This window comes from Acanthopagrus latus, chromosome 18, assembly GCF_904848185.1.
Source record: "Acanthopagrus latus isolate v.2019 chromosome 18, fAcaLat1.1, whole genome shotgun sequence".
Lineage (NCBI taxonomy): Eukaryota > Metazoa > Chordata > Actinopteri > Spariformes > Sparidae > Acanthopagrus > Acanthopagrus latus.
In genome coordinates this window covers 1,978,881-2,004,591 of record NC_051056.1, presented here as the reverse complement: position 1 = coordinate 2,004,591, position 25,711 = coordinate 1,978,881, and the positions used below count along the sequence as shown (strand labels likewise).

The 25,711-nt window shown below is 39.9% G+C and overlaps 1 protein-coding gene across 2 annotated transcripts in view; it reads right to left on the bottom strand.

Moving 5' to 3' along the window:
- Window positions 1-1,883: 1,883 nt before the first annotated feature.
- The window catches only part of ccdc69 (coiled-coil domain containing 69), a 36,043-nt gene continuing 12,215 nt past the window's right edge, over window positions 1,884-25,711 (bottom strand). The window contains exons 2-9 of one of the 2 annotated variants that reach the window (XM_037077467.1): window positions 19,168-19,228; window positions 11,708-11,886; window positions 10,853-10,940; window positions 7,880-7,953; window positions 7,693-7,794; window positions 7,484-7,603; window positions 7,045-7,142; window positions 1,884-6,306 (exon numbers count right to left, since the gene is read on the bottom strand). In XM_037077467.1, coding sequence (XP_036933362.1) covers window positions 6,138-6,306; window positions 7,045-7,142; window positions 7,484-7,603; window positions 7,693-7,794; window positions 7,880-7,953; window positions 10,853-10,940; window positions 11,708-11,886; window positions 19,168-19,228 — 891 coding nt within the window. In that variant the 3' untranslated portion in view covers window positions 1,884-6,137. Of the gene's footprint in view, window positions 6,307-7,044; window positions 7,143-7,483; window positions 7,604-7,692; window positions 7,795-7,879; window positions 7,954-10,852; window positions 10,941-11,707; window positions 11,887-19,167; window positions 19,232-25,711 lie in introns of both variants that reach the window. The other variant, XM_037077466.1, reaches the window with a different exon arrangement.

Sequence of the window (25,711 nt, the reverse complement as noted above, 5' to 3'; positions counted from 1 at the left end):
TTTCTTGACTTTTTATTTGAAATTTGATGACTGAGGTTAATGTTTGTGGGTGAACTATTACTTTAATATTTGATGTTTAATATTACGTGATAAACAATATGTGGTTATAATTCCATACTGTTTATTGATATTGATAATAGTCTTGATTTCTGTTGCTGTCAACCTCCATAAGATGTGCAGGTGTGAAGCAGTGATGCATTGTGGGACACACTGAGCTCTGTGGGTCACATTGAGGCAGTGATATGATGAGTGCTGAACTAAATCATCATGTTTAATGTGTGCAGCTTGATTCATTGTTTCCGGTCTGCAGTGTTTGGTGTTTGTTGCCCTTCAATGGTGACGGAGCTCATCGACACTACTCTCAAAACTCATCCGTACCGTTTATGTGATGATCAACAATAAATCCATGGAGGTCGTCTAAGGTGTTTGACCCACTGATGGACTCGTCTGTGTTTGTTCACACTCTCTCTCTCCTCTTCAGGTGAGTCCAGGTGGCTGTGAAGTGTCATGGGAACACTGTGACATGACAGGAGAGGCTGTGACCCACAGCTAACACACACACACACACACACACACACTCAGCAGGAGCTGACCAGGTATTGTCTCATCTTGTCAAACAGCCTCTGACACACTGATCCTCTTACATCCTCTCAGTGCTTCACACACACACGCGCGCGCACGCACACACACACACACACAGAGCAGCAGGTCAGGGGTGTTGGGCCTCCTGGGCTTCAGTCAAAAATCTCATTGTCCAAAATCAGCAAGCTAATTTCACATTAAAAAATGAAAATATGTATAATATATAATTTTGAAGCCATGAAAATGATGTCCATCCTGTTTATCTTTTAATAAAAAAAACAGAACAGAGGAATAAGCTGTGTTTGAGTAAGCAGATGCAAAAAATATAATATTTTATATCAAATTATCTGACAATCTTATCATTTTCAAACAAGTTATTTAAGAGTAACAGTTCATATGGTACGACCACCGCTGTCAACACATACAATAAAGCTTAAGGTGTCCCTGCAAAACATCCCCTTGCTGCTGCTGGGCTGCAGCGCCTCCTGCAGGCGGATCACTGCGTCACTCTGTTACAGTCTTTGTTCTGGTCTCATGATGTGGTTTCAATCATCATCAGCTGATTTGTGTGGTTGTTTCTGCTGCCGTCAGAGCTGAAAACATCAGACTGATTACAGGAAACTGAGCGCCACAGGTTTGATCTCCCGTCTCAACGGTCCTCTGCTGCTCTCTGGTGGCCAAACAGCTGAATTACAGAGGATCAGAGGAGGAGGAAGTACTCAGATACGTTACTTCAGTTACAGTAACTAACACCACACTGTGAAAAGACTTCAAATTACAGTCCTGTACTGTAAACGTTACTCAAGGAAAATGTATTAGCGTTTTTAAATTGATTTATGATTGATAATATTTGATAGTTGTATTTTATTTCTGTTATTGTGTTTTATTTATTTCATTTACGTGGCACTTCCTCATTTCCTGTTTCTTATTGATTACTATGTGTGTGCATGTGCATTACTGTGATCGATTGTTGTAGTTGTTTAGCTGTGTAGTGAATATTGGGTATGTATTCATTTTTGTATTAAAATAAATGAAAAAATGTATTTATCAGATATTTTTGAAATATAACTTGCACCTATGACATACACATTTTAATTATTGTCACAGTTTTAACTCTTTGAAATCCAAACTCTCACAGTTAACTAAACCTTTGTTCTTTCATTACAAAGTAACATTAAGTCTTCTGAATAACTGAAATACGATTTCATGTCAGTCAAACTGTTGTTTTGTTGTTGTGTCTGGAGTCACATGTAATCCAAAGAAAAGCTCAAAGACGGAGTGACACTCTCCAGTTTGACAAGTCCAAAGTGAGGCATGTTTATTCAGGGACACGGCATCTTTTAAACATGACACTGCTTTAGCTTCTTCTCCATGCTGTCATCCTTCTCTACACATTGCTTGGGGTTATTGTGTTGTCAACATTACATTACACAATAGACATTGTAGTCACAATGATCAGTTTAAGTTTCAGTTTTTTTATTTAGTCAAGCCAAAAAAAAGAAAGAAAGAAAATCAAATATCTGGACTTAAATCCAACCAATGGAAGAAGTTTTTATATACAAGTCGAAAAAATTCAAAACTATACAAATATGGAAAAAAATCTCTCTTATACAAAGTCCTAGTAAAATACTGGTCAAAGTGCTCGTGCATAAGGAGAAAGTTGTCAAAACACTGACAAAGGTTTGGTTTTTTTGGCAATACAAAAAGGTCACATCCCATAAATCCAACGCCCCAGTAACAAAAAAGCAAATAAGGTTGTAAGTTGAGAAGAATATTTTCACATCTTTTAAAAAGTGACACAACAAATCCAGAAACAGAGATATCAAGGCGACAGTGCACAGTAATCATTGTTCTGTGACGGTTTACAGAAGATCTGATGTACAATTAAAATATTATCTAAAAATGTAAACAGTGAAACCTTCACAATAGTAAATAGACTTTACACCGTTTAGTTGCTAACTGTTGCAACAGTTCTGAACTTTTGGGAACAGAGAGCCGATTAATCCAAAATGGCAGATTCTATCCAATGTCCATCATATTTTACATTTGATCTAACCCTGTTTTTACAAAGTATGAAATATAACCGTCATGCAAAAAACACAGTGTGTCCCTGTGTAGTTTGTTAACTCCTACATAGCTAACTGTTTGTGACCCAGCTCACTCTTTGAGCTATACTAGCTTGCCACTGCCTGCATGTTACTTGCTTGCTAGCACATTATTAGTTAGCTCTCCAGGTACAGTACAGAGAGCCAGAGAGTCTGATGGAGGAACAAGCTATGCTAACTTATTTTTGCTTACATGCCAAGTAGCCATCTGGCAGTTAGCAAACTGATTAAAGGCAAGAGTGTATGTACTGAATATTGTTCTTTGATTGTTGGAGTAGTTCTTAATGTAAAAATTTAACTATGATGTAAAAATTAAATGATTATAAACTCTTAAACAGCCTTTACACTGTCCAGATGCTAACTGTTCTGCTGCTAAACTTTGAGTAAACAGGGAGTTAATTAATCCAAAATGGCAGATTCGATCTATTTAGCTTACATTATTTTAGATAATTTTGAACCCTGTTTTATAGTATAAAATATTATTCTCAGTCATGGTATAAACATAGCATGTCTGTTAACTCATACTTGAATAACTGTTAGAGATCCAGCTAACTCTTTAAGCAATGTTAGCTTGCTAGCACATGATTAGCTCTCAAGCTACAGGACTGCCGACAGAGAGCCAGAAAGTCTAACGGAAGAAAAAGCTATGCTCCTTTTTTTTTTTTGCTTCAAAAAGGTAAATAATCATCTGGCAGTTTGCAAGCTAGCTGGCTTGTTAGGCTATTGTAGCAGGCTAGTCGTAAAGCGTGGTGGCATAAATGTGCCAAAAGCAGGTTCAGTAAACCGCTTCAATATTCAGTCCTGATAATATTTGACCAGTTAGCCCTGTAGCCACAGTAGCTGACCAGCTAGCCCCCAATGGGATGCATGGAGGAATTTCGCTGAGTCACTGATGTCTGATGATGATTTAATGCTTGCTAACAAAACTGTTTCAACATTTTTTAAAACAACACAAAAATGTTATGATTTTTATCACTCGTGGTGCTAAAACACTGAACTCAACTTTTATCACTGCCAGCTGTAGTTTGTGCTGAATGTGCTAACTGTAGCATGCTAACAAGATGGATTTTGACATACTGGTATTTAGCATTTAATATCTGGTGTTATGACTTGTTACCACACTCATTAAGTGTACAATCTGAAAACCCATTAACTATCATCGGATGAGGATTTAGCCTGAACAGGTCCAATACCAAAATCTGTGTATCAAGATAAGGTAGCATGTAGCATGCTTCCTTTTATGTAAGGTAACAGTGTTTTAGAAAGTTAGAATTCTAACTTTAGCATTTCATGTTAGCTCTCTAGGATTTTGTCATTTGTCAGCTAAGATGCTAAGATGCTAAAAACACTAAGACTGATATTTTTAGCTGTCATTTTGTACTGACAAAACTAAAACAGACCTCTGTGTGTTGAGAATATGTTTTGATTGTGAAGCTCATGAAACACCAAAATAGAAAGAGCTCCACGTGGTTTGTTTGTTCGGCTCCTGAATACTGGATTCATAGACTGTATGTAAACACCAGATACTGACAGTGAAGTGGTGTCGCCCTCCAACAGCAGCGATGAACAGCCCTACGATAATAAGGTGTCGTCAGGAGGCGTCTGTGTGTTGTAAGGCACCCAGACGAGAAATAAAAATTAAAAACTTACGTGGCATGAGGAAGAGGAAGAAGTGAAGATGAGGAGAACAGTTGATGGTTTAAACTTGTTTAGTTTCAGTGTTGAAATGTTTGTGAAGCCATTTCAGCTCTCTAACTGGACATCTAGGTGTTTTCCAAGGAAAATCTGAGAGGGTCCTCGATGTTTTCCTGTGAAGATCTCAAAGATACTCAGTGACATCTCATTGTAGTTCCAACAGGCTCCAGTGGACACGAGCGTTCAGCAGTCACAGGTTGTGTTTTAGAGCAATGCCTGTAACTACTGTGGCAGTTTAATGATCTTCCTCTGAAGAATGAGCTTGAGCTGCTGCTCAGCCACAAACTGTGTAAAAATCTAAATATATATTTTATCTGCATTTTTCAGTGATCATCGGTTGTTGTGCTGACGGTGGCCAGTTTGAAAACTTGAAAAATCATCCAAACCCTAGTGGACACTTTGTAGGAACTTTGCTTGAAGAAATCAATCTATGGAAACGTCATCCACCTGAATTTACCTCCTGGCACCTTCAATATAACAGTAGCTCTTGGAAGACGTCCAAGTTGAAGCAGAACACTAAATCAACTCAGTCACAAATATGTGCTACTGAGCAAGACAATTTAATTTGCTGGAGCTGCTCAGAGTCCGACAGACAGAGACAGTCATACAATCTGGCATGAAGTGTTGTGTTTCAGAAAACAGAGAAGTCGGTTTTCTTCCATGGTGGTCTGTCGCCTCAGAACCAGAAGATGCAGCTTCATGATCAGTTATTACGCGAGTCCAAGGCCCTTCAGCAGGTAGACTGTGGTCACTCAGGCCAGGTCACACTAGTATGTCATTGTCATGATTAGCGGTTTTGTTCGCAGCAAACTGAATTCGGACAGCTAACTGACTTGAAATAGTCGTGACTGAGCTGACATTAAAGTGAACGGGCTGACAGACACTGTAGAAACAGCCAGTTTTATCTGACCTGAAAGAAGAAGCAGCACGGTCTTCAATAAGCTGTGGGATGAAAGCTGGTGGGGATGAATCTGTCTCTGAAATAAACAATGCTAACAGATTTAGCTGAATGGCTAACCAGCAGCTAACAAGCTTGGCAGGCTATTGTAGCTGGCTAGTTCTGAAGCATGTCTGCATAAAAATGATTACAAGTGTAGCTTCAGGACACTGGAGAGTACTCAGTCTTGTTTGCTTTGACATTAACAGTTAGATAGCATTTCACCAGTCAGCTAATTAGCTCTCCAGCTACAGTAGTAAGCTAACTAGCCTGACAAATAGCCACAACATTGTGACTTTGACACGTGACTTTCTGGTGTGACCAAGCGCAGAGGATGCTGCTACCCTGATCTGTCCATCTGTCTCATAATCCTTTAAAAAACTTAATTTGAGTAAACATGAAGAACTGAAGAGCTAACAGTCATTTGACTAACAGATCAGCGTGGCAGCAGTTTTACCACGACAGCCTGAGGCTCAGAACCATCTGAACCCACAGGATCCAGTTTAGAGTCCATGTAGCTGCTGGAGCAGAGTCGCTTTTCACGTTAGCATCAGAACATTTACCAGTGGAGTCACAGCTCCAATGGGAAATATTCATCCTTGTTGTTGTGGATCGATGAGGATCCAGCTAAAAGTCCTGACAGTTGTGTTGACGCTGCTTGTTGCTCTTCAGACGAGCAGCTGCAGCTGAGTTTAAATCCCAGTCAGAGGAGAACCAGGCCGACTGCAGGTTACCTTGTGAATGATGATGGCAGCTCGACAGACACACAGTCTGCTCACTAGCTACAAGATCATGTGACCAGAGTCACATGATCACAGTCAACTGGGCGTGATCTCTGGCAGCATGGCGGGCAGGTGGATGGTTGGACACGAGTCTCTGTGTCTCAGTTTGAACATCAGCTGCTCTTTTTCCTGAGAAAGCTTCTGGTTGATCACCAGCTGCCTCTCCAGCGCCACCTTCATGTCTTGCTGCTCCTTCGATAAACCCCTGACAAATACACGACAGAGAGAGAGTCAGCATTACTGCATTTAAGTTCATGTTTGGAGTCAGAACCTGGATCCAACACAACTTGATTAAAACCTATTTAGGTGATTCAGTGATGATGAACTGCCTGTTCTCTGTCCTCAGTCTGTCCTGTTTCTCTGCACAGCCGACTACAGTGTGTTACAACATCAAGAGATACACATTTTAAATAAAAAAACTACTGCAAAAGTTGCAGAATTCTATATCATAACTGTATGTTAAACAGAAGAATACATTTTAAAGGCAATCCTGTCTCTTTAAATCCAGAGGTTTAAAGAATAGCAACCATTTTATTTTGTGTATTTCATGTTTAGGATTTAACAGGTGTTGGTTTGTGGTAGCAGCAGGTCAACGTCACTGTCATGTGATGAGATCACAGCCAAAGTCAGATATTTTCTAGCACTTGTGTGTTTGTGTTTAAACAGTTTCAGAGACATGTGGACATTTTGGAGGCTCCAAACTGTGTTGTTGATCCTTCAGTTGAAAAATCCACGAAACCCACTAAAACTGATTTAAAGATGAAGAGCTGATTAACTGCAGGTCTGTGGCGTTACAATAAAATAGATTTAACTCAGTGAACCTGAGCCATTTATAATTTGAAAGTGCGTTACAGGATCTTTGTGCAGTTGTGAACTGTACAGCAGGTGGTGCCATAGTCCTTCATAATGAGCTGCTGGTGGTGACAAAGAGGAGAGTTCTTACTGAATCAGAGTCTGGCAGTTGTCTATCCGGACTCTCAGATCTTCGTTCTGCTGCAGGATGTTGATGATCTGATCTTCCAGAGACAAATTCTTCTCCACCTGAGAACCACCAGAAGACAACAAAGATGAAGGAGCAGGTGAAGGAGGAGAAGACAAAGATGAAGGAGCAGGTGAAGGAGGAGAAGACAAAGATGAAGGAGCAGGTGAAGGAGGAGAAGACAAAGATGAAGGAGCAGGTGAAGGAGGAGAAGACAAAGATGAAGGAGCAGGTGAAGGAGGAGAAGACAAAGATGAAGGAGCAGGTGAAGGAGGAGAAGACAAAGAAGAAGTAGTAGGAGTAGGAGTAGGAGGAGAAGAAAAAGAAGAAGAAGAAGAAGAGGAAGAAGAAGAAGAAGAAGAAGAAGAAAGGTGATGATGCAGTGTTTCTTCAGTTGACTCACCAGAGAGTCCATCTGCAGCAACTTCCTGTTCTGCTCCTGCACGCGCTCACTCTTCATCTCAATGACAAACAGCAGAGACTCCTGCTCAGACTCCCAGAATGCACCTGGGCTGCCGTGGGCCTGGAGGACAAACACACTTCTTAGTTCTTCTGTATGTTCCTCATGAAGAATAAATTAATTATTTGGTTTGTATGTTTGAGTTCACTCACCTGAATATTTCTCTGCAGGTCCTTTTTGAACGTCGACTCTTCCACTCTCATCTTCAACTCGTTATAAACCTGCAGGTCTGACGTCAGTTCCTCCACTTTACCCTTCAGTTAAAACACAAAGTTAATAATAAAAGCATAAGAGCTGATAAACTGATGAAAAGACAGTTACTGATCTGCTCTATCTTACCTTAAGGACGTTCTCAGCAGCCTCAAACCTTTCTGTCAGTTCAGTTTTCTCTTGTTCGTGTCTCTTCTGCAGCTCTGCAACAAAAAACACAAACTCAGACTGATGGTGTCACATTAAACAAAAGACCTGAGAATTACATACAATAAAATCTATTTATTAACATTCAAATGAACATGACTACACAGAGCCACACTGGGTGAGTGCAGGTGTTTTTCTGCATCTCTTCAGTTCCTAACCTTTTATTACTTCTATAACTGTTTCTTTTATAAACAACATTAGCTTGCACAACACATCGTGACTCTGACACTGACTGGATGTGGTCCGATAAGTTCTGAACGGGATGCACGGTCTGGATCAGTAGTCACTGATTTTGTTTTGTTACAGTGCAATCAATACAAATGTATCCCAAAAACACATTTAACAGTGAGACTGGCATTAACACAACTGTATAAAAGTAACATTAACTGCATAATCCAACAATTTTTAAACCAAAAAAGTGCAGAGAAGAAGAAGAAGAAGAGCAGCAGAAACATGCCAAGGAGAAAGGTATCTCATGCAGTCGGCAGCAAAATTGTCATAATAAGACTGTCATAAGACCGGTTTAGACTGCTTACACAAGTTGACGCTAGCTGCACTTTACAGCACTTGTGTGCCATGAAATTAAAAAAATGAGTGAACGTGAAAAGTCTATCATAACTGTCCATATAGCAAAATTAGATTAGACTCAGTTTTGGATTAGTTTTAACTTTACTGTCAAGTTCAAGTACCGTGAAATACAGTTTAATATCTAACCAGAGTGCAAACTAGTGAAGTGCTGAGTGAGTCAGTGCCTCATATGCGGATGAGGATATCAACATGTGGACTTTATAGAGATGAACAGAGACAAGTACACACTGCATACTGATGGAATATTGTATCATAAAAGTTGAGCATAATAATAATAAATGAAAAAACAGTTAAGAGTTATGTTTGTACAGGGAGGTATGCACATAGAGCTGTGAGCATATGGGACTAAGCAAATTTATATAAAATGAATGTCACAATTAAAATACTACCATACTACTACTACCATTAAAATATCTGGGACCACCTGCAGTTGACTCATCAGACCAGGAACAGCCATGCACCTCAGCAGTTTAATGTGTCAGTGAATGTTTGTGATGATAAAAATGTACTGACTTATGTGAAAATGACAATATGTTGTGCCATGTCTCATCCAGTCAATGCATTTGCTCTTGTGTGTTCTCTCTGTGTTTATGGACCTAGAGCCACTAGAAGAGACACTACAAGAGCATGCTGCTCTTCCTGCCAACCTCCCCCTGCCTCTAACCACTGAGCCTGGATGTTCAGGTGAGTGCAAGCTGCTCATCTTGATTGCACCTCTGATTCCACACTTGGTGTGTCACAGGTGTGTTCCTGGTGAATGTAAAGATTTAGAGCAATAACTTGACTGTCCTGTTTTATTCATCAAGTTGGCTCAAGAATGTTTAAAACAATATCAGGTTACACTTTATGCTGCAGTCACACAATAGCATTACAATGACATACTTATTCTATATCTTGTGTGTGTGTGTGTGTGTGTGTGTGTGTGTGTGTTTTAAGTTATCATGAATACAAGGTAAGAAAGTGTGCTTCATGTGTCCTCTAGATGCAGCAAACACTGGCAGTTCCCCTTCAGCTGATCCTGCTGACTGGCCTCTTCATGTAACAGACCTAATGAGAACAGAGTTGGTTCGGAGATGGTCGTATCATGTAACAGATGATTTCATTTTTCCTTTTTGTGTATTTACCATTGAACATATTTATTCATTTGCACATATTGTTATATTATTTGGATTATCATTACTTAAATAAATGAGCAATTCTTTGGACATGGTCTTTGGTCTTTTCTTGTGGGGATGGGGAACTATCAGTAAAGTTCGCCTGGGGCCCCATATGGTCTAGGACCGCCCCTGGCGTACCAGCACGTTATAACTCCAAAGTGGAGTAAATGTAGTGTAATGCCAAGATGGTAGGGCACACTGGTGATTCAAAAACTCCAGGTGACGAAGAAAACCCTGATCCTCTACCACGGAGATGAGCTGGTTATACAGAGCGATTAATTTAATTACCTTCTCTGTAACATCTGTGGCCATGTTGCTGTCTCGAGGATATTTTCTGTCCTTCTGAAAGTATCCGCAGGTGTTTGTTGCTTTGGTGTCTTTGCCTGTGTTGCTTGAGTGAACTCGTTGTATTCTTAGAGTGTTTGTTTTTTATTTGCCATATCAAATGTGTGGTATTAAATGCAGCTCTTTTGTTAGCCCCCCACGTGAAACGGTCATATTGCAGATATTATATGTCACCATTGGACTACTTTCAATATCTAAATTCAAGTCATTTCCACACTGCAGACAGGTTTACCAGAGTAACGTTACGCACGCGTCTGCATTCTACCAAAAATTGTGCTCGGATGTAAAAAAAAGAATAGAAAATCGGTCTTGGGACACTCAAACCAACCAATCAACCAACAGTGTCACTACAGCAAAGTGATGTCATGCCGCACGCATTGTTCCTGTGTGGAGCTGAGATGGTCTATAGATATCTATCTATCTATCTATCTATCTATCTATCTATCTATCTATCTATCTATCTATCTATCTATCTACCTACCTACCTACCTACCTATCTGATCCCTGATGGGAATGTAACGTCCGATTCCGATCTCGAGTCTGATACCACGTGATCAGATCATCCCTAGTTAATTTACATGATTTGTGATTTATCCCAATATGTTTATGTGCCTTTTCAATGAATGTGTGCCTGTTAATCAGTAGAATATGAATAATTCAAAGTTTCAGACATAAACATTAATGGTATATGAGCTCCGGATCACCTCAGCTTGTCTCTACGTGGTGTATTAATAAAGTTATGTGACTGTAAACGCTCCGTCTCTGAAAATCTGTTCGTGCCGAAAATAATCTCGACATTTGTTACCTTCCAAGTTTCTCTCATGTTCTTCAGTGGCAGCTTTATTTTTCTGTTCATGGAGGACATTCAGATCGGCCGTCGTCTCTGTTTTCACCTGAAAATCACATCAGAGGAAAATTAAAGACGAAACATAAACTACATCATTGTCAGAACCAAGCAGAGAGAAGGTTCATTATAACAGCAGATAGATAGATAGATAGATAGATAGATAGATAGATAGATAGATAGATAGATAGATAGATAGATAGATAGATAGATAGATAGATAGATAGATAGATAGATAGATAGATAGAGGGAAATGTTCAACAGGCTCCAATTGTAAGAGAAGTTAAAAATATGAACATGAACTGAAGTTTGTCGGGACACAATCAGAAAGCTGATAAGCAGAGTATTCAGGTGGTCACGTGACCTGCAGGAGCTGCTCAGCTGCTGTAAGACGAGGGTATTAATAACTCCTCTGGCTGACACTTTCACTCCTCCTGCCAGTGAAGTTGAACTCAGATGTGATGTGATGTTTGTTAATCTGCTGCCCTGACAGAATCCATACTTTAAACCAGATGTTGAAGCTGCTGTGTGAGAATCACAGAGGTCAACCCTGACAGTAATCAGGTCTGAGGTCAGGAAGTTCCTCCACAAGAAACATCTGCCTCCAACGAGTTATTTATCAAACAATAGTGAGACAGCAGCTGTGTTCCCATCAACTCATCAAAAAGTTTAATGGAATCAGAAAAATAGCTGAAAATCTTCCTAAATTTCAACAAAGGAGACTTCACATGGCAACAGTTTAATTAACTGAAGCTGTGTCAGAATAAATCCTGTTCACGTTCATCAGTGATGTTGTGATAATAACGAACTCCTCACCTTATCAAGGATGCTCAGGACGAGGGCGCACACCTCCTCATCAGCGTGGTGCTTCAGTAGCTCCGCCCTCTCCGGGTTCCCATTGGACGAGAGCACTTCCTTTAACGTCCTCAGCTGCCACTCGAAGCGCTCCAGCTGCTTCTCCAGATACACATCCTGCTCACCTGACGTTCGTTTACCTGCAGGAGAGAAACGACATGGACACAACTTAGTGACACCCGACAAACTCAAAATTGTTACATGTATGTTCAAATAATTAAAAGAAAAACAGCAAATGGTCACGTTTGTGAAGCTGGACCCATGAAAATAATGTTTTATATAAATTAACTCAGCCAACAACTAAAACGGTCTATTAATCAATTAGTGGAGTCACAGAACAATTTATTGCCAACTTTAATGCAAAACATTTAAATCCTTACTTTGTTTTGTGTTAAAAATCTTAATTTGTAATCTAACTTGTGACTGAGGCCATTTGATAAATGTAGTGAAATAAAACATGATGAGAAAAATATATAGTGCCTCAGTATTTGAGTACATGTCAGTAATTTGTGTCATCTTCTGGGGGATGACCGTGTGAGTATCGCAAGATTTGAGCAGAGGTGAGATCCAACATGGCGGCACGCTGTTGTTGACAAGTGAAACAAGACAAGACTACTATACTGCTTTGTGATTAAAAACTTTGCATCGACTACCACATACACAAGCCAAGCTACGTTCCGACTGCACCCTGGGGGATTTAACGGACTTGGAGGCTTTCATCGAGGACCACTATCAAAACCCTCAGTCAATCATGGACCCTGACCAGCTCGCAAACCAACCCGACTCCATCATTGCAAAGTTTGAACACTATCAACAACAACAAAAAAAAAAAAGCAAGGGAAGACAACTCAAGCACACCAAGTATGGAATGAATGATCAGTTCTCACGTGAGATAAATCAACGGAAAACCGAGCAGACAACATGCATGAAGTATTGGCAGTCGACAAAGTCTATATAAATGAGCAGCTATTCAGAAGCCCTAAAATAACATCATGGCTTTTCTCAATGAATAGCCAACACAAGTATACATTCTTACACCTCTGTAAACAATATTAGCTAGCACTATACTGCGCTTTCACTCTCTCTCTCTTAATTTGCTGAAGTACATTTGCTAGCAATCTCACTCCCTCTTTTACTCACTCTATATCTTTTTTCTCTCATTTGTTGCTCTCTTTATATCTCTCACATACACATACACCCACACTCCCTCTGTCTCTTTCTGTCCTTCTCTCTCTTCCTCTCCTTTCAACTCTAATCTCTGATCTCTGACTACTCTCTTTGTCTCCCTCTCTCTCATCTCCCTTATTCTCTCTGACTTCAACAGAATCTTTATTGTTTTTTTGGTAATTGTATGTGTGTCACGTCTATCTGTATTCACTGATAACACTACATGTGTTGTGTTTCGTGTGTCCAGGCCATATACGTCCTGTGCTTTTCTGAGCCAGCCAGAAAAATCTGTATGTATGAATTGTATATGGTTAATACTCTGAGCTTGGAGAGGTATTGATACACTGGAGCAGATTCAGCATATTCTTACACAAAGTTCATTGTGCATAATACATGTAACTCATTTACATATATACACCTAATCTCCACTCCCTCAGTCCTCTCTTCCCTCCTGACCCCATTTGCTCCTGTTCCGTCCCCCCTCCCCATGCAGACCTATCTTTAGTACAAATGCTACATACTGTACTCTCCCTTCATGCAATCATGCCAACACTTAACCTGATATCATGGAATGTATGTGGCTTTTATACTATCCCTAAAATAATTAAAATCATTCACCACCTCATGGAATAAAGGGCAGATATTTGCTTTTTACAAGAAACACACTTAACAGAGAGAGCTACAACACCTCCATTTCAAACAATTCAACAGAATATTTTTGTCCACATTTAATGGCACACAAAGTGGCGTTTCAATTTTGATAAACAAAAACACCAGTTTCACCCTCAATTCATCCATTATAGACCCAGAAGGAAGATTTATTATTGTCAATATCTCAATCAATCACTTAACTTTTACCCTTGCAAACGTGTACTCCAAACACACTCCAAACATTGATGACCCTCATTTTTTTCATAACCTTTTTTCACTACTGTATAACTCCACAAATCTCATAGTAACTGGAGATTTCAACACTGTTCTCAGCCCATCACTTGACCATACAAACAACCATACCAACTCACAAGTTTGGCATTCTTCAGAGGTAATAAAACAGCACATGACTGACTATGGCCTTGGCGATAACTGGAGAGCGAGGAACCCATTGGTTAGAGAATATTCATATTTTTCTTCAGCCCACCAATCTTCCTCAAGAATTTACTTTTTCCTTGTGAGCAACTCCTTAATTCAACCAACCAATTAATTCAGCCACCCCATACAAAAAAAACCCTCTAATAGATGGCGTTTCAACACATCACTGCTAGAAGATCCCAGTTTCACCACTCTGATAAAGAGAGAGTGGGCCCTCTTTCTCTTTCTGGAGGAAACATCTTTTTTATGACCACCAACACCAATTTACAACTCATACAATACAAAACCATTCATAGAACTCATATCACTTTACACAGTGTGTCCACATTATCTCCGAATGCTCCACGTACAGCTACGGTATTGGTTTTCCTCATAAGCTGCCAAAGACAGTTACAGTTTCTACGTTACTTTTGTTTGATCATGTAACGTTGCTTTGTGGGACATTTCTCTTTATTTATTTGAGTGAAGGACTCGTGTAGTTATCAGACTAGTCAGACCAACCCGCTGCCACTCCAGCTTATCCGTTCACACTGGGGCGGTTCACCAATAATGCGGCCCTCATACTACCTCCAGAGACGGATCAGCGGCGGAATGAAATTTCACCCCCTCTGCATCTGAAACTTTCACACAGAGGAGGGTGCGGAGAATTGGCGCAGGATCCCCACATGCAAACGGCAGAGTGAATGGGGCTACAGACACTTGCTCACAGTGAAATTTGGGGAGCACTGACACCTATTTTTTATGCAACCTGGCTCTGCCAACCTGTTTTTTCTCTCTGGACTACAGTAACTGAGACACTATCCACAATCCTGGACTCCAGAGTCCCACTGTCTCCTGCACTCTACCTTTTAGGCGATACTTCAAATACTCCCGTTCTCCCAAAATACACTATCGTAGTCCTTGTCTCTCTAGCTATTGCTAAGAAAATAGTCTTTCAAAATTGGAAATCTAGAACACCTTGCCATTTCATCCATTGGACCAACCTAATCTCAGAATACATTTCAATTGAAGAAACTGCAGCATACAAAAAGAGCAATATCTCTGCCTTTAAAGATAGTCGGGATCCATTCATAACCTTTCTACAAATCAAAGAGTAAACAAAATCCACATACAGTCCCAATACCCTCACTTCTCCCCTCCCTACCACTTTTCTCCTTTTCCCCTTTACTTCCCATTCATCCCATACAACTCCTTTTACTCACACACTAAATTCAGATACACCAAGTAATTTGTGTCTTCTGAGTGTTTTTGAGGAGTTGAAGGGTTAAATCAAACTTCTCAGATCTACAGGAAGTTGTTCTGGCTATAATTTAATTTCAACCTGTCAATTACATCATCGACATGTAGACACACGCTGACAGACACACACAAACTTTGAATGACGTCTTCAGGTTGGATGTCATCTCTTCAGGCTAAAAAACATCTCAAGTGTTGTAAACCTGATCAGAGTCATTATTATTATCACCACTGCTGTAAAAACCTGAATAATGAAAAAAAAAATTATAAAACTAGGCTTGTGTAGCTCAGTGGGTAGAGCTGGTTGACTAACCGCCAACCAAACCCTTGACTAGTGACTGGAAGGTCGTTGGTTCAAATCCCAGCTCCCCTGGGGTGGAACTGAGCAAGATACTGAACCCCAAAATTGCTCCTGATGTGCAGTTGCACCTTGTGTGGAGGCCTCTGCCATCAGTGATGAGCGGGTGACTCGTCCAGGGTGTACTCTACTTTCACCCATGAAGATATACTTGCAATCTCTGCAACCCTCATAGATAAGCAAAAGAAAAAGAGATTATAATACTTGTTCTAGTTGTCAGAAAATATCTTAACAACAGACTGAAGGAATTAAATGATGAATGTTCCTAGTTCCAACAAGAAGCCAAATGTTTGGCTTCTGTATTTCAGACAGAGGTGAAGCACGTCGCAGCCTGTCCGTCTGCAGGGGAATTGATTTTTAAACAAAGAGGAGCTTTAGCTTCATTCTGCTGCTGTTTGACGGTTGAGAAACAAACATCAGAGCTGTGGGATCGTTCACAGTCAAACAGGAGGACATCAAATATGGAAAAACACAGATGTTTTAGGTAGTTTTGTGACTCAAGTCATTTGATCCATGTCATCTTTATTTGTCAAGCCAAATTATGACGAGTCCTTAGCTGACCTAAAAATGATCTGAGTGTGATCCAAGTCTCTGACGATCCCAAACTGATTTGAAAAGTCGTAATTTACACCGTTGACATGCAGTCGAGCTCTTGCACTGACTTCAGACAGGTCACACTAACACTTTTATCTTATTTCATGTTAATAAAGGTGTAAATCTGGTCTCAGATCAGGTTGTGATGTGTTCTCTCCTGCAGACTGTGATCACAGCAGATGAGCTGTATGGAGACATCTGATGTTTCTTTGGTTGTTTCTCTGTTTTAAATCAAGTCTCCAGCTACTTCAGTTGTTTAGCAGAATGCTGCAACTCTGTTTTACTGTGAAGCTCCAGAAATGTTTTGTGGACTACGACACTTCACCTGACTTTATATCATCAGGAGGAGGAGAGGAGGACTTTATATCATCAGGAGGAAGAGAGGAGAACTTTATATCATCAGGAGGAGGAGAGGAGGACTGAGGTTAATGTTTGAGTGAACTGTTCCTTTAAGGCTTTATGACTCCATCTTGAATTACCAGCTGTTTTCCACAGTGTTTTCACTCCAACATCTGTACAGTGAGTCCAGCTCCTCGTGCCTCAGAGCCTCAGTGATTCAGAGCAGGATGACGACAGCATGTTGGTACCTTCCTGTTTTAATGAGAGGTTTCGGTTATGTCGTCTAACTGAACAATCTGCTCGTAAACAGGAGGAAATGAGGGAACAGCGAACTGAGCAACAGTCAGCGCTGAGTCACAGCAGACGATTCATTTGCTCACATAAACTTCACCTCACACCTGTAATCACCTGAGATCTCTCTAACCGTTAACTGTCATCACTCAGACGTGAGGAGGAGGTTTGTTTTCGTCTTGATTTTTGTTCGTGAGAATCTCCTGCAGCCTGTAAACATCTGAAGTTACTTATTTTATTTTCCACAGCAGCTGTCTCAAACTTTAGACCATTTATTTTTTTACGTGCTTATGGCAGAGTTACTGCATGTTTTAGGTTTGAGTTATTTGTTATTTTGAGAAGTTATGAGACAAAAAGGCTTCGTGTCATTTGAAATCTAGATAATATAAAGGACAGAATTTTATTTATCCAGAAGGAAACTATTGACTACTTGGGTTTTCACGATTCTTGGAATCCACCATGTGATAACATTTTCGATTTAAACTTTTATTTAGCACTGAGTAAGTAAAGATCCACAGATCACTGGTTTTATGTCCTGACAAACTCAAAAGAACTGCTCGACTTTAACTTGTTTAACTTTAAATCATATTCACCAAATACAAAACAACAACCATCAGCCTTCAGAGACTCAACTGTAAACCACAAAATAGAGAAATTCAGTTTGTTTTTCAAGTTCAGAGTGTCCAGAGTGAACTCTTTTCACAAACACATCAATAAAGGATCTCTGATCTCTTATATATTTATATTGTATAGTTATATTTTCTACTTTTTAAAATAGTTTATATTGTTAATTTGTTATATTTTCTATTCTTTAAATAGTTTATATTGTTAATTTGTTATATTTTCACTTAATAGTTATTTGATGCATGCACTAATATCACCACAAAAAATTCCTCGTATGTGTAAAATCGTACTTGGCAATAAACCTTTTTTCTGATTCTGATTCTGATACAGAAAATAAATCAACATGTCTGGTGCTGTTAGAGTTTTCTCTGTCAGCTGAATGTCTTCATCACACAGGAGAAGTGTCTTGAAGTGACACTGCAGGCTAACATGAAGCTAGCTGCAGGCTAACATGAAGCTAGCTGCGGGCTAACATGAAGCTAGCTGCAGGCTAACATGAAGCTAGCTGTGACAACTCTGAAGACTGCTACTTTTGATTGCAATGCTAAAAAAAACTGAAAGCTTATTATAATCCATTTTGCAATCTGCTACTTGTGATCGGATTCACCTGCACTTCATCACTTTTATAATGTTCTTTGTTCAGTCTGACGAACATCGATCATTATTCACCTTTTCACAGCAACATTTTGACTCATAGCAGGAAATTCACAGGTTTTCCGTCCTGTGAAGTGACCCAGGAAATCATGACAGCAAACCAGCATGTAGGTAACTGGGTCCTGAACGAGCTCACCTGACAGGAATGCAGTTATTGGTTACACCTGTGATTTACCTGCTGTGACAAGTCAAACTGAAGAAGGTCTCAGTTCACCTGCAGCTCTCAGATTACTGATACAAACATCAAGGTGACTGAGCACAATGTGTTTGTAACAAAATGATGTCATTGATATTTCTTCATCCAAACACACAGCCAGTTTTCAATCACATTGATCTTATTATCAATTATGTTGTTTTTGTTTTATTGATTAAAAGCTAATTATTCTCAATTATACTTTTTAATAATAGGTTACATGATATCTGATGTATCTAATTAACTTCCCCCGTTTTGTATTGAGACATTTAGCTCCAGTGTTATTATGTTTTAAACATCCAGCTAATGTGCTGCTACATGTCACAGTGAGCTAGTTCAGCTAGCTGTAACCTAATGACCTCTCTGCTCTGAAGACAGTCATCCTCATCTGATTTAATCTGATCTGTGGGGTGGGTGTGTGTTCTCAACTTGTTAATATAGAAATAAAAATAAATTTACTGTAACCATGACAAGGAACCAGAAGTTCAGAGACGAAACAGGAAGTTTTCAACTGCAGCAGCAGCTGATCTCATCAGTTGAACAGGGTGAAGCGTTAAGCAGCTAAAGAGACAGGTGTTTTAATCAGGGGGTGGAGGAGACCAAAAACAGAGCTTAAAGAACTTTTCTGCTGCCCCCAAGTGGACAAACAAATCTGTAACTGGAAGTTTAAATATTTTAGCTCTGTTTTTTGTCCTCAAGAGTTAAAATGATCCAGTGTTTCACAGGATAAAGTCTCAAGACAGACATTCAGTCATCAGTCAGATTCTCATGACATAAAATGAGACATGAAAACAGGAAGTGAAAGAACGTAAAGCGAGTGAGAACCACCAGAGGAGGAAACCCACATATAGTTCACACAGATATGAAAACACTCACCTCCTTCATCTTGACGGCTGTTTTCTTTCCGCTTCTTCTCTCCCTTCTTGCCTTTGCTCTTCTTCTGATAACGACAGGAAGAGAAGAAGAGGACAAAGAAGACGACAAAGAAGAACAAGTTTCAGTGACAGAATCAACAGATGAACTGCTTCAGTCCTTTGCTGCCATGTCAAAGACAGGAAGGATATGAACATTTGTTCATGCATTTATTCAAAATGTGTTTCTCTATTTTTCCATTTGTTGCAAAAATCATAATTTCAGCACTTGCTGACTAGACTTTATTAGGGTTAGGTCTCGACCTGACGACTGTTTTGTCCCAAATGATCGCATTTTTCACTGCCTTAACGTACCCAACTCTCACCAGGCCTCACCAAACTTGGAATATAGGTCACACCTGCCAAAAACTGGTATAATCTATTGTGAATTTCCACCACTAGGTGGCGCTAAAATCAAGGATAGTGCATTTTAGCTTATAAGTCCAATATACTTTATCACACATTCAAAAAATGTTATCCTCCTCCCAGGCGATTTCACCGATTCGCATGAAACTTTGCACACACATCTGTGGACCCTCTTGACAAAAAGTCATTAAAAGAATTTTGATATTACAAACAATACTCAACTTATTAAATAACAACTTCCTGCACATTTCGTTATAAACAGGAAGTGTCTCCACATTGGGGTGTCCGAATGACATGTAACTCAGGTTACTACTTCTCCATGAGCCCCTGAGGCTCTCTGCAAAATGTTGGCAGATTACCACTGGGTGGCACTCTATAAATTTAAGTATTTTATATCTCCATATTGGTAGGTCAGATTAACACTAAACTTAGTACAATCATTGCCAATGCCCTCCTGATGATAGCTGACAAAAGGTGTTACCACAGGACTCTATAGCGCCTCCTGGAATATTAACAATCCAAGCCCCGCCTCCTACATGCATATACATGAATGACATTCGGTAGGCATATGTATCATAACCACACGCACAAAAAACATGCACCGCACCAAATGTCACTCCAACGGGAAGTCGGCCATTTGGTTCAAAGTTCCCATTTCACCCCCATTTTGATCCATTTCCATGCCTCGTACTTTAACAAACTCCTCCTACAGACTGGAGACCACAGACTTCCAGTTCACTCATTATCATCCTCAAACCTTCAACATGAAAACTTATCATAAGGTTTCGCCCACGTCAAACATGGTGGGTGTCATGGTGTCCATTTTCATGCTTTGCCATAAAGCATCAAGTCCTTAAAACTTCAACATACAATTTCCCATGTACACCAAATTTATCACACATGTATACGATGTCGTCCTGAACCTCCATGCATCAATACTGTGTCATATCCACAGCGCCACCTACTGGACATGGGAATTCACACAAACATCCTATTTATAGTTTTTTTCCTCCATATCATACACTACAAGATGACATGCATCTAAAAAGCAGGCCACCAGGTCATAAAGGAACAACTTCCTCATTCCTATCTGGACCAAACTTCACGTTTGATAAGAGTCCAGCCCTGAACACATATATACAATATACAGTCATAGTCACAGCGACAAATGTTGGACACAGGAAATGACATATAACCCCTTCCTGCAATGTCTGAAACACGGACAGTTAAGAGATGCATACACAATAATCAGGCAATGGGGCCGGGTACACTGCACGCCCCGACAGCAGCATGCCTCGACACATGTGGACTGCGAGGGCCCGTTCATTGCTGCTTTAATTTTAATGTTTATTTATGTATTTATATATGTAATGAATCAAACTGCTGATGGCGGTGATGGTAAAATAATCATGACTGTGAGATAACAAGGAATAAAGGCCCTGACACACCAACATCTGGACGAGGTGAATGTTGTTGTGGTGAAACTTTCCACTTCAAACATGTTCAAAGTATTAGGTCAACAGTTTTCTAAGGACAGTCCAGAGCCAGCAGAGGCGGGAAGTCAAAACATGCAATTACTTAGTTACAGTACTTCAGTAGGTGTTTCATGTATCTGTACTGTACTTGAGCATCTCTGTGACTTTCCTTCTCTACATCTGAACACAAACATCTGAACTTTCTCCACCTCACAGCTTCAAAACAGGCTTGTTACTTTGTATGTGTTCTGTGGGATCTTTTTACAGGTAAACAGCAGCTGACAACAATAAAATCATATTTTTATATTGTACAGCCAGGACTTCTTCCACTGCTTCGTCCAGGACTATGACCTGATTAAAAGTCGACTCCCTCTGATCCATTTCCTGCCCTCCAGCAGTGTTTTTTTAGTACCATTATACTCCAAGTCATTCTGGGCACCACTGAAGTCAAACTGTTGTTCCAACTTTTTGTGCACAAACATGATTATAAAAAATCTGCTACAATGTTAGATTTTTATTGAAAAAATATGACATTTTCTTTTGGGTGGAAACCCTAACACAGCGCCAAATATGTTGCACCTAAATCTTCGACAAACCTCAGAGAAAATCAGCTTCAAGTCCACTACTTCACAGCATGTTTGAGAGTTTTATTATTAGAAATGATCTCAGGATTAAGGTCAGATCATATTATTTTTCTGAGCTCACAGCTCCAGACTGAACTGAATTTATCTCTTAAACTAATACAGATAATCTGAAGTGCGTCAGGAACATAAAACAGGTGGTTGGAGGGAGCTGAAGCTTCGTCCCACTAAGGCTCCTGGTTCCTCCTGGTTCAGGTCTGACTGTTGGACTCAGTGAGGCCTTGTGATTCAGGTCAGGCTGTTAAACTGGAGCAGTACGGTCGTTATGAAAGCTACAGATGGAGGTCTGAGTGACTCTGAGCTGCCAGCTTCTGTCACATTAGTCTCCACATGACTGACGCTGTAACTTTCCCTCTTTTCTTTCTGGGTTATACAACTTCAGCTGCAGCTCAGACGGACTGCAAACAACAGGACCACTGTTTGTTTATGATGACAGGGTCTCATACCTGCACATTTAACACTTCACTGCACTGACAACAGGAGCAGCTCACTGGCCTTGTTCACTTTGTATGAAATGTCAGAGAAATAGAGCAAAATGTCACTTGTTTTTGTTAGTTTAAGGGCGATCTGACACAGATTTGCTGTGAACTACGAAAAAGCTGAATAATCCTCCAAGGATCATCAATATGGACAGCAAACTATGATGAAATGACTCAGTTGTCTGTGGATGGAAGCAGATTCTTCAAAATGATCAAAATCATCACTAATAAATGATTTGTACATAAATCGAGATCATATCATCCTTTGATGTGATTTGATTGATTCAGAGTGCGAGGATGAGATTATAAAACAATTATCAATGCATCACAGTTTTATCTCAATACGAGATTCACTTTGTGAAAACGAGCTCCTTTTTGTAGAGAATCATGAATAAAATAAAATAAAATATAAAGATCATATTACACACAAACTCTATAAGAGCTACTGGCAAGTTTTCATCTGTTACTTTTCATCATCTGAGTGGTCCAGCCGTGACAAACACACAATTTCCTACGGTTTTCTTTAATCATTCAAAATAGATTTGCGACACAGGGATGTGAGTCTTTGGCATCTCACGATTTGATCTGATTTAAATGATTGTAAACAGCAGAAACTATCCACTCAGCACATCTGATCAGCAGAGAGTGAAATATTTTGGTTCTTAATGACAAACTTCAGATTCTTAAAAAAAAATAAAAAACAGGAAATAAATACTAGAACTAATGTCTCTGCAGTTTATTGATTATAGACCAAACTATCACATAATTCTACAAATTCTCAATTTGGTTTGACTTCAGTGCTAAAGGTCACCATTCAATCTCATTGTCTATGCAAGTTATTTTGGCATGTACCAAACTAAAGGCCCCCACACACACTGCCCAGATTCAAACCAACAGCCAACTGCCTTTATCCAACCACTCTGTTGCCTCTCTTCTGACCCGCTCAGCAGAAAAGTTGCGTTGAACATTCCACTTCAACGTGCTGCCAGCTCCACAGTAGCATGTACATTCTGCGCTTGCACAAGATGAAATAAGCGGGTGGCGCTACTCACGTGCCAGTGCTCCAAAACATGAAAACAGAAAACGACAGAACAGAGTGCATAGAAAAAACAAAGCACACACAGTGTTCTGCCCCCCCACACACCGCGCTAATTCGCTAGCACACCGCCAATCAGAATGGTCATACAGCTAGCACACAACCAATCAGAGAATCCGATGGCTCCGACAGCCAACGTTCTCAGACTTTGCATGTTGAATCGGAGCAGACAACATCTGCGTGGTTCCAAAAGCTTCCAAAGCAGCGGAACACGCCGAACAGATTTGTTTCCGACCTTGTCCGAGTCTCCCCAAACGTTTCAGACGTCCAACGGTTGGGTCAGTGTGTTCCTACGTTAAGGCCCCCTTGTTACGGTGAACAAAAGTATTTAATGTGCACTGATGGGAACAAAAACACAAAATCAAAATGACGAGTCACTTCAGATGATTATAAATCCTTTGGACATGGAACTTACATTAAGCTTTATAGGGTGCTCCGAGATGTGCATACAACCACCACTGTATCACTCCGATACTGAAGAAACAAAAGATTCTCCAAGGAGCTCTGAGTGGAGCATCTTTTTCTAAGATGTCTGAGTGGATTTATGGAGGTTTATACTAATCAAACATATTGAGCCAGCTGATTTATCCCTCTCACTTTGTCACTATCACAACAGATTCCATAGTTCTGAATAAACTACTGAGGTTGAGCAAACATAACATTTGTGTGAGTTTGTTTTTACCTTCACATGAACGTCAGCAGGAGGTTTATGGAGATCTGTGCAGTAGATATGAAGACAGCTTTAGGCGTGGATCCAAACATCCACATTACACAAGAACACAGATCACACTGCATACACACACACACACACACACAGAAATGAATGCTTACTGTATTGCCTCAGCAGCCACACGCCCTCGCATTGCTCAAGTACAGTGAGGCCAAACAATCACACCCTAACACACACACACACACACACACACACACTATAAACACCTCTAAACTCTGTTTAGCAAACTGGATACCAACTTTATTTAAACTGTGAGCTGAAACAATAAATATCTCTGGTTTAAACAGAGACGGGGAGCATCAGTCTGAGGAGGAGGAGGAGGAGGAGGAGCATATGTTCCTGCAGGCGTTGGAGGGGCCCTCGCTTTTAAAAATGGCCATAAATCAGAGCGAGGCTCCCTCCTCTGTTTGTGCAGAACTTCAGCATCAAGAAAAACCTGACAGCACTGAGCTGAACATTTCAGCAGAGAGACTTAAGCTTCTGCAGATGTTTGTCAGGAGAATGTGAATCTTCTGATTGGCTGGGGGTGGAGCTAAAAAGCTATAGATTTACAGATGAGTGATTTTTAGATTGAAACTCATCAAGGGGACTTAAAAGGAAAAGTTCCCTACAAGCTTTAAAGGCCCAACACATTCAAGCAATTCAGATGAGGTAGTTTCTCACTCACTCACTGCTGCAGTCACCCTGTTTGTCACTGTCACTCTATCAGCAACCATCAACTGTCTCCCATCATCAGCACACAGAGTCACAGCCACATTAACAACATTAAATCGACATTTAATATCATATCACTCAGATCACAACACATTTAAGACCTTACATCACAACAACAATAATTCAAAGCAGCCTCATCATCCAACAACAGGCTGATATCTCTTCATGTCTATATCTTGACTTGTTTTGGGGCAAATACTTTGGGGCAAAAAGCTGACAAATAAACAAGATAAAAAGATCTTGAGGTATAAAAAGGCACAAATAGGAAGTGACATCACACTGCAGCACTATGACACAATGAGGACTTAATACAGTATCAGTGTGTCAGTATGCTGACTGGACAGTATCACCAGATGAGCTCTGACCTCAGTCTGAGAGGGCAGCAACACAGGAAACATCCTCTGACTCATAGATTCAATGCCGTTAAAACTCAACAACAAAAATGAGACGTTAAACTTCACAGAGACGTGCTGATGTGACCACAGAGCATCATTATATTATCGTTGTCTCACTTGTCGATGGGATAATCCTACTAAAACATGATTTTTATTGAAGTTTAATAATGTTGAGTTTGAAAGAAAGACTGCAGTAAAATGTACAAACTTCTGATCAACGTAACATAATGTAACTAGTGTTGTTTCCCATTTCAGTGAAATGTGTCATCTGTGACGTCAGTCATGTACAAGGCAACGCTTCAGATAAAGATCACAGACCAGCTGCTTTACTAGTGTGAAGTGAGAATCGGTTCAATATGCAATTTATAAAAAGGCATAATACAATATTATTACAAGTCTATTTAATCAAAATGTACTTATTTGTATAAATGTCCAGGACAGAAAACTGATCAAAATAACTAAATGTGTGTTTGACATTTTCTTTAGATAAGAAATGTTATGGAGGTAAAAAAAAAAAAAAAAAGCCTCAAATCTCAAAACTGACCAGCACATGACATGTTTTTGCTTTTCACTTAAAAGTGAACCGAATTAGTCGTTAGCACTTCCTGTTTGC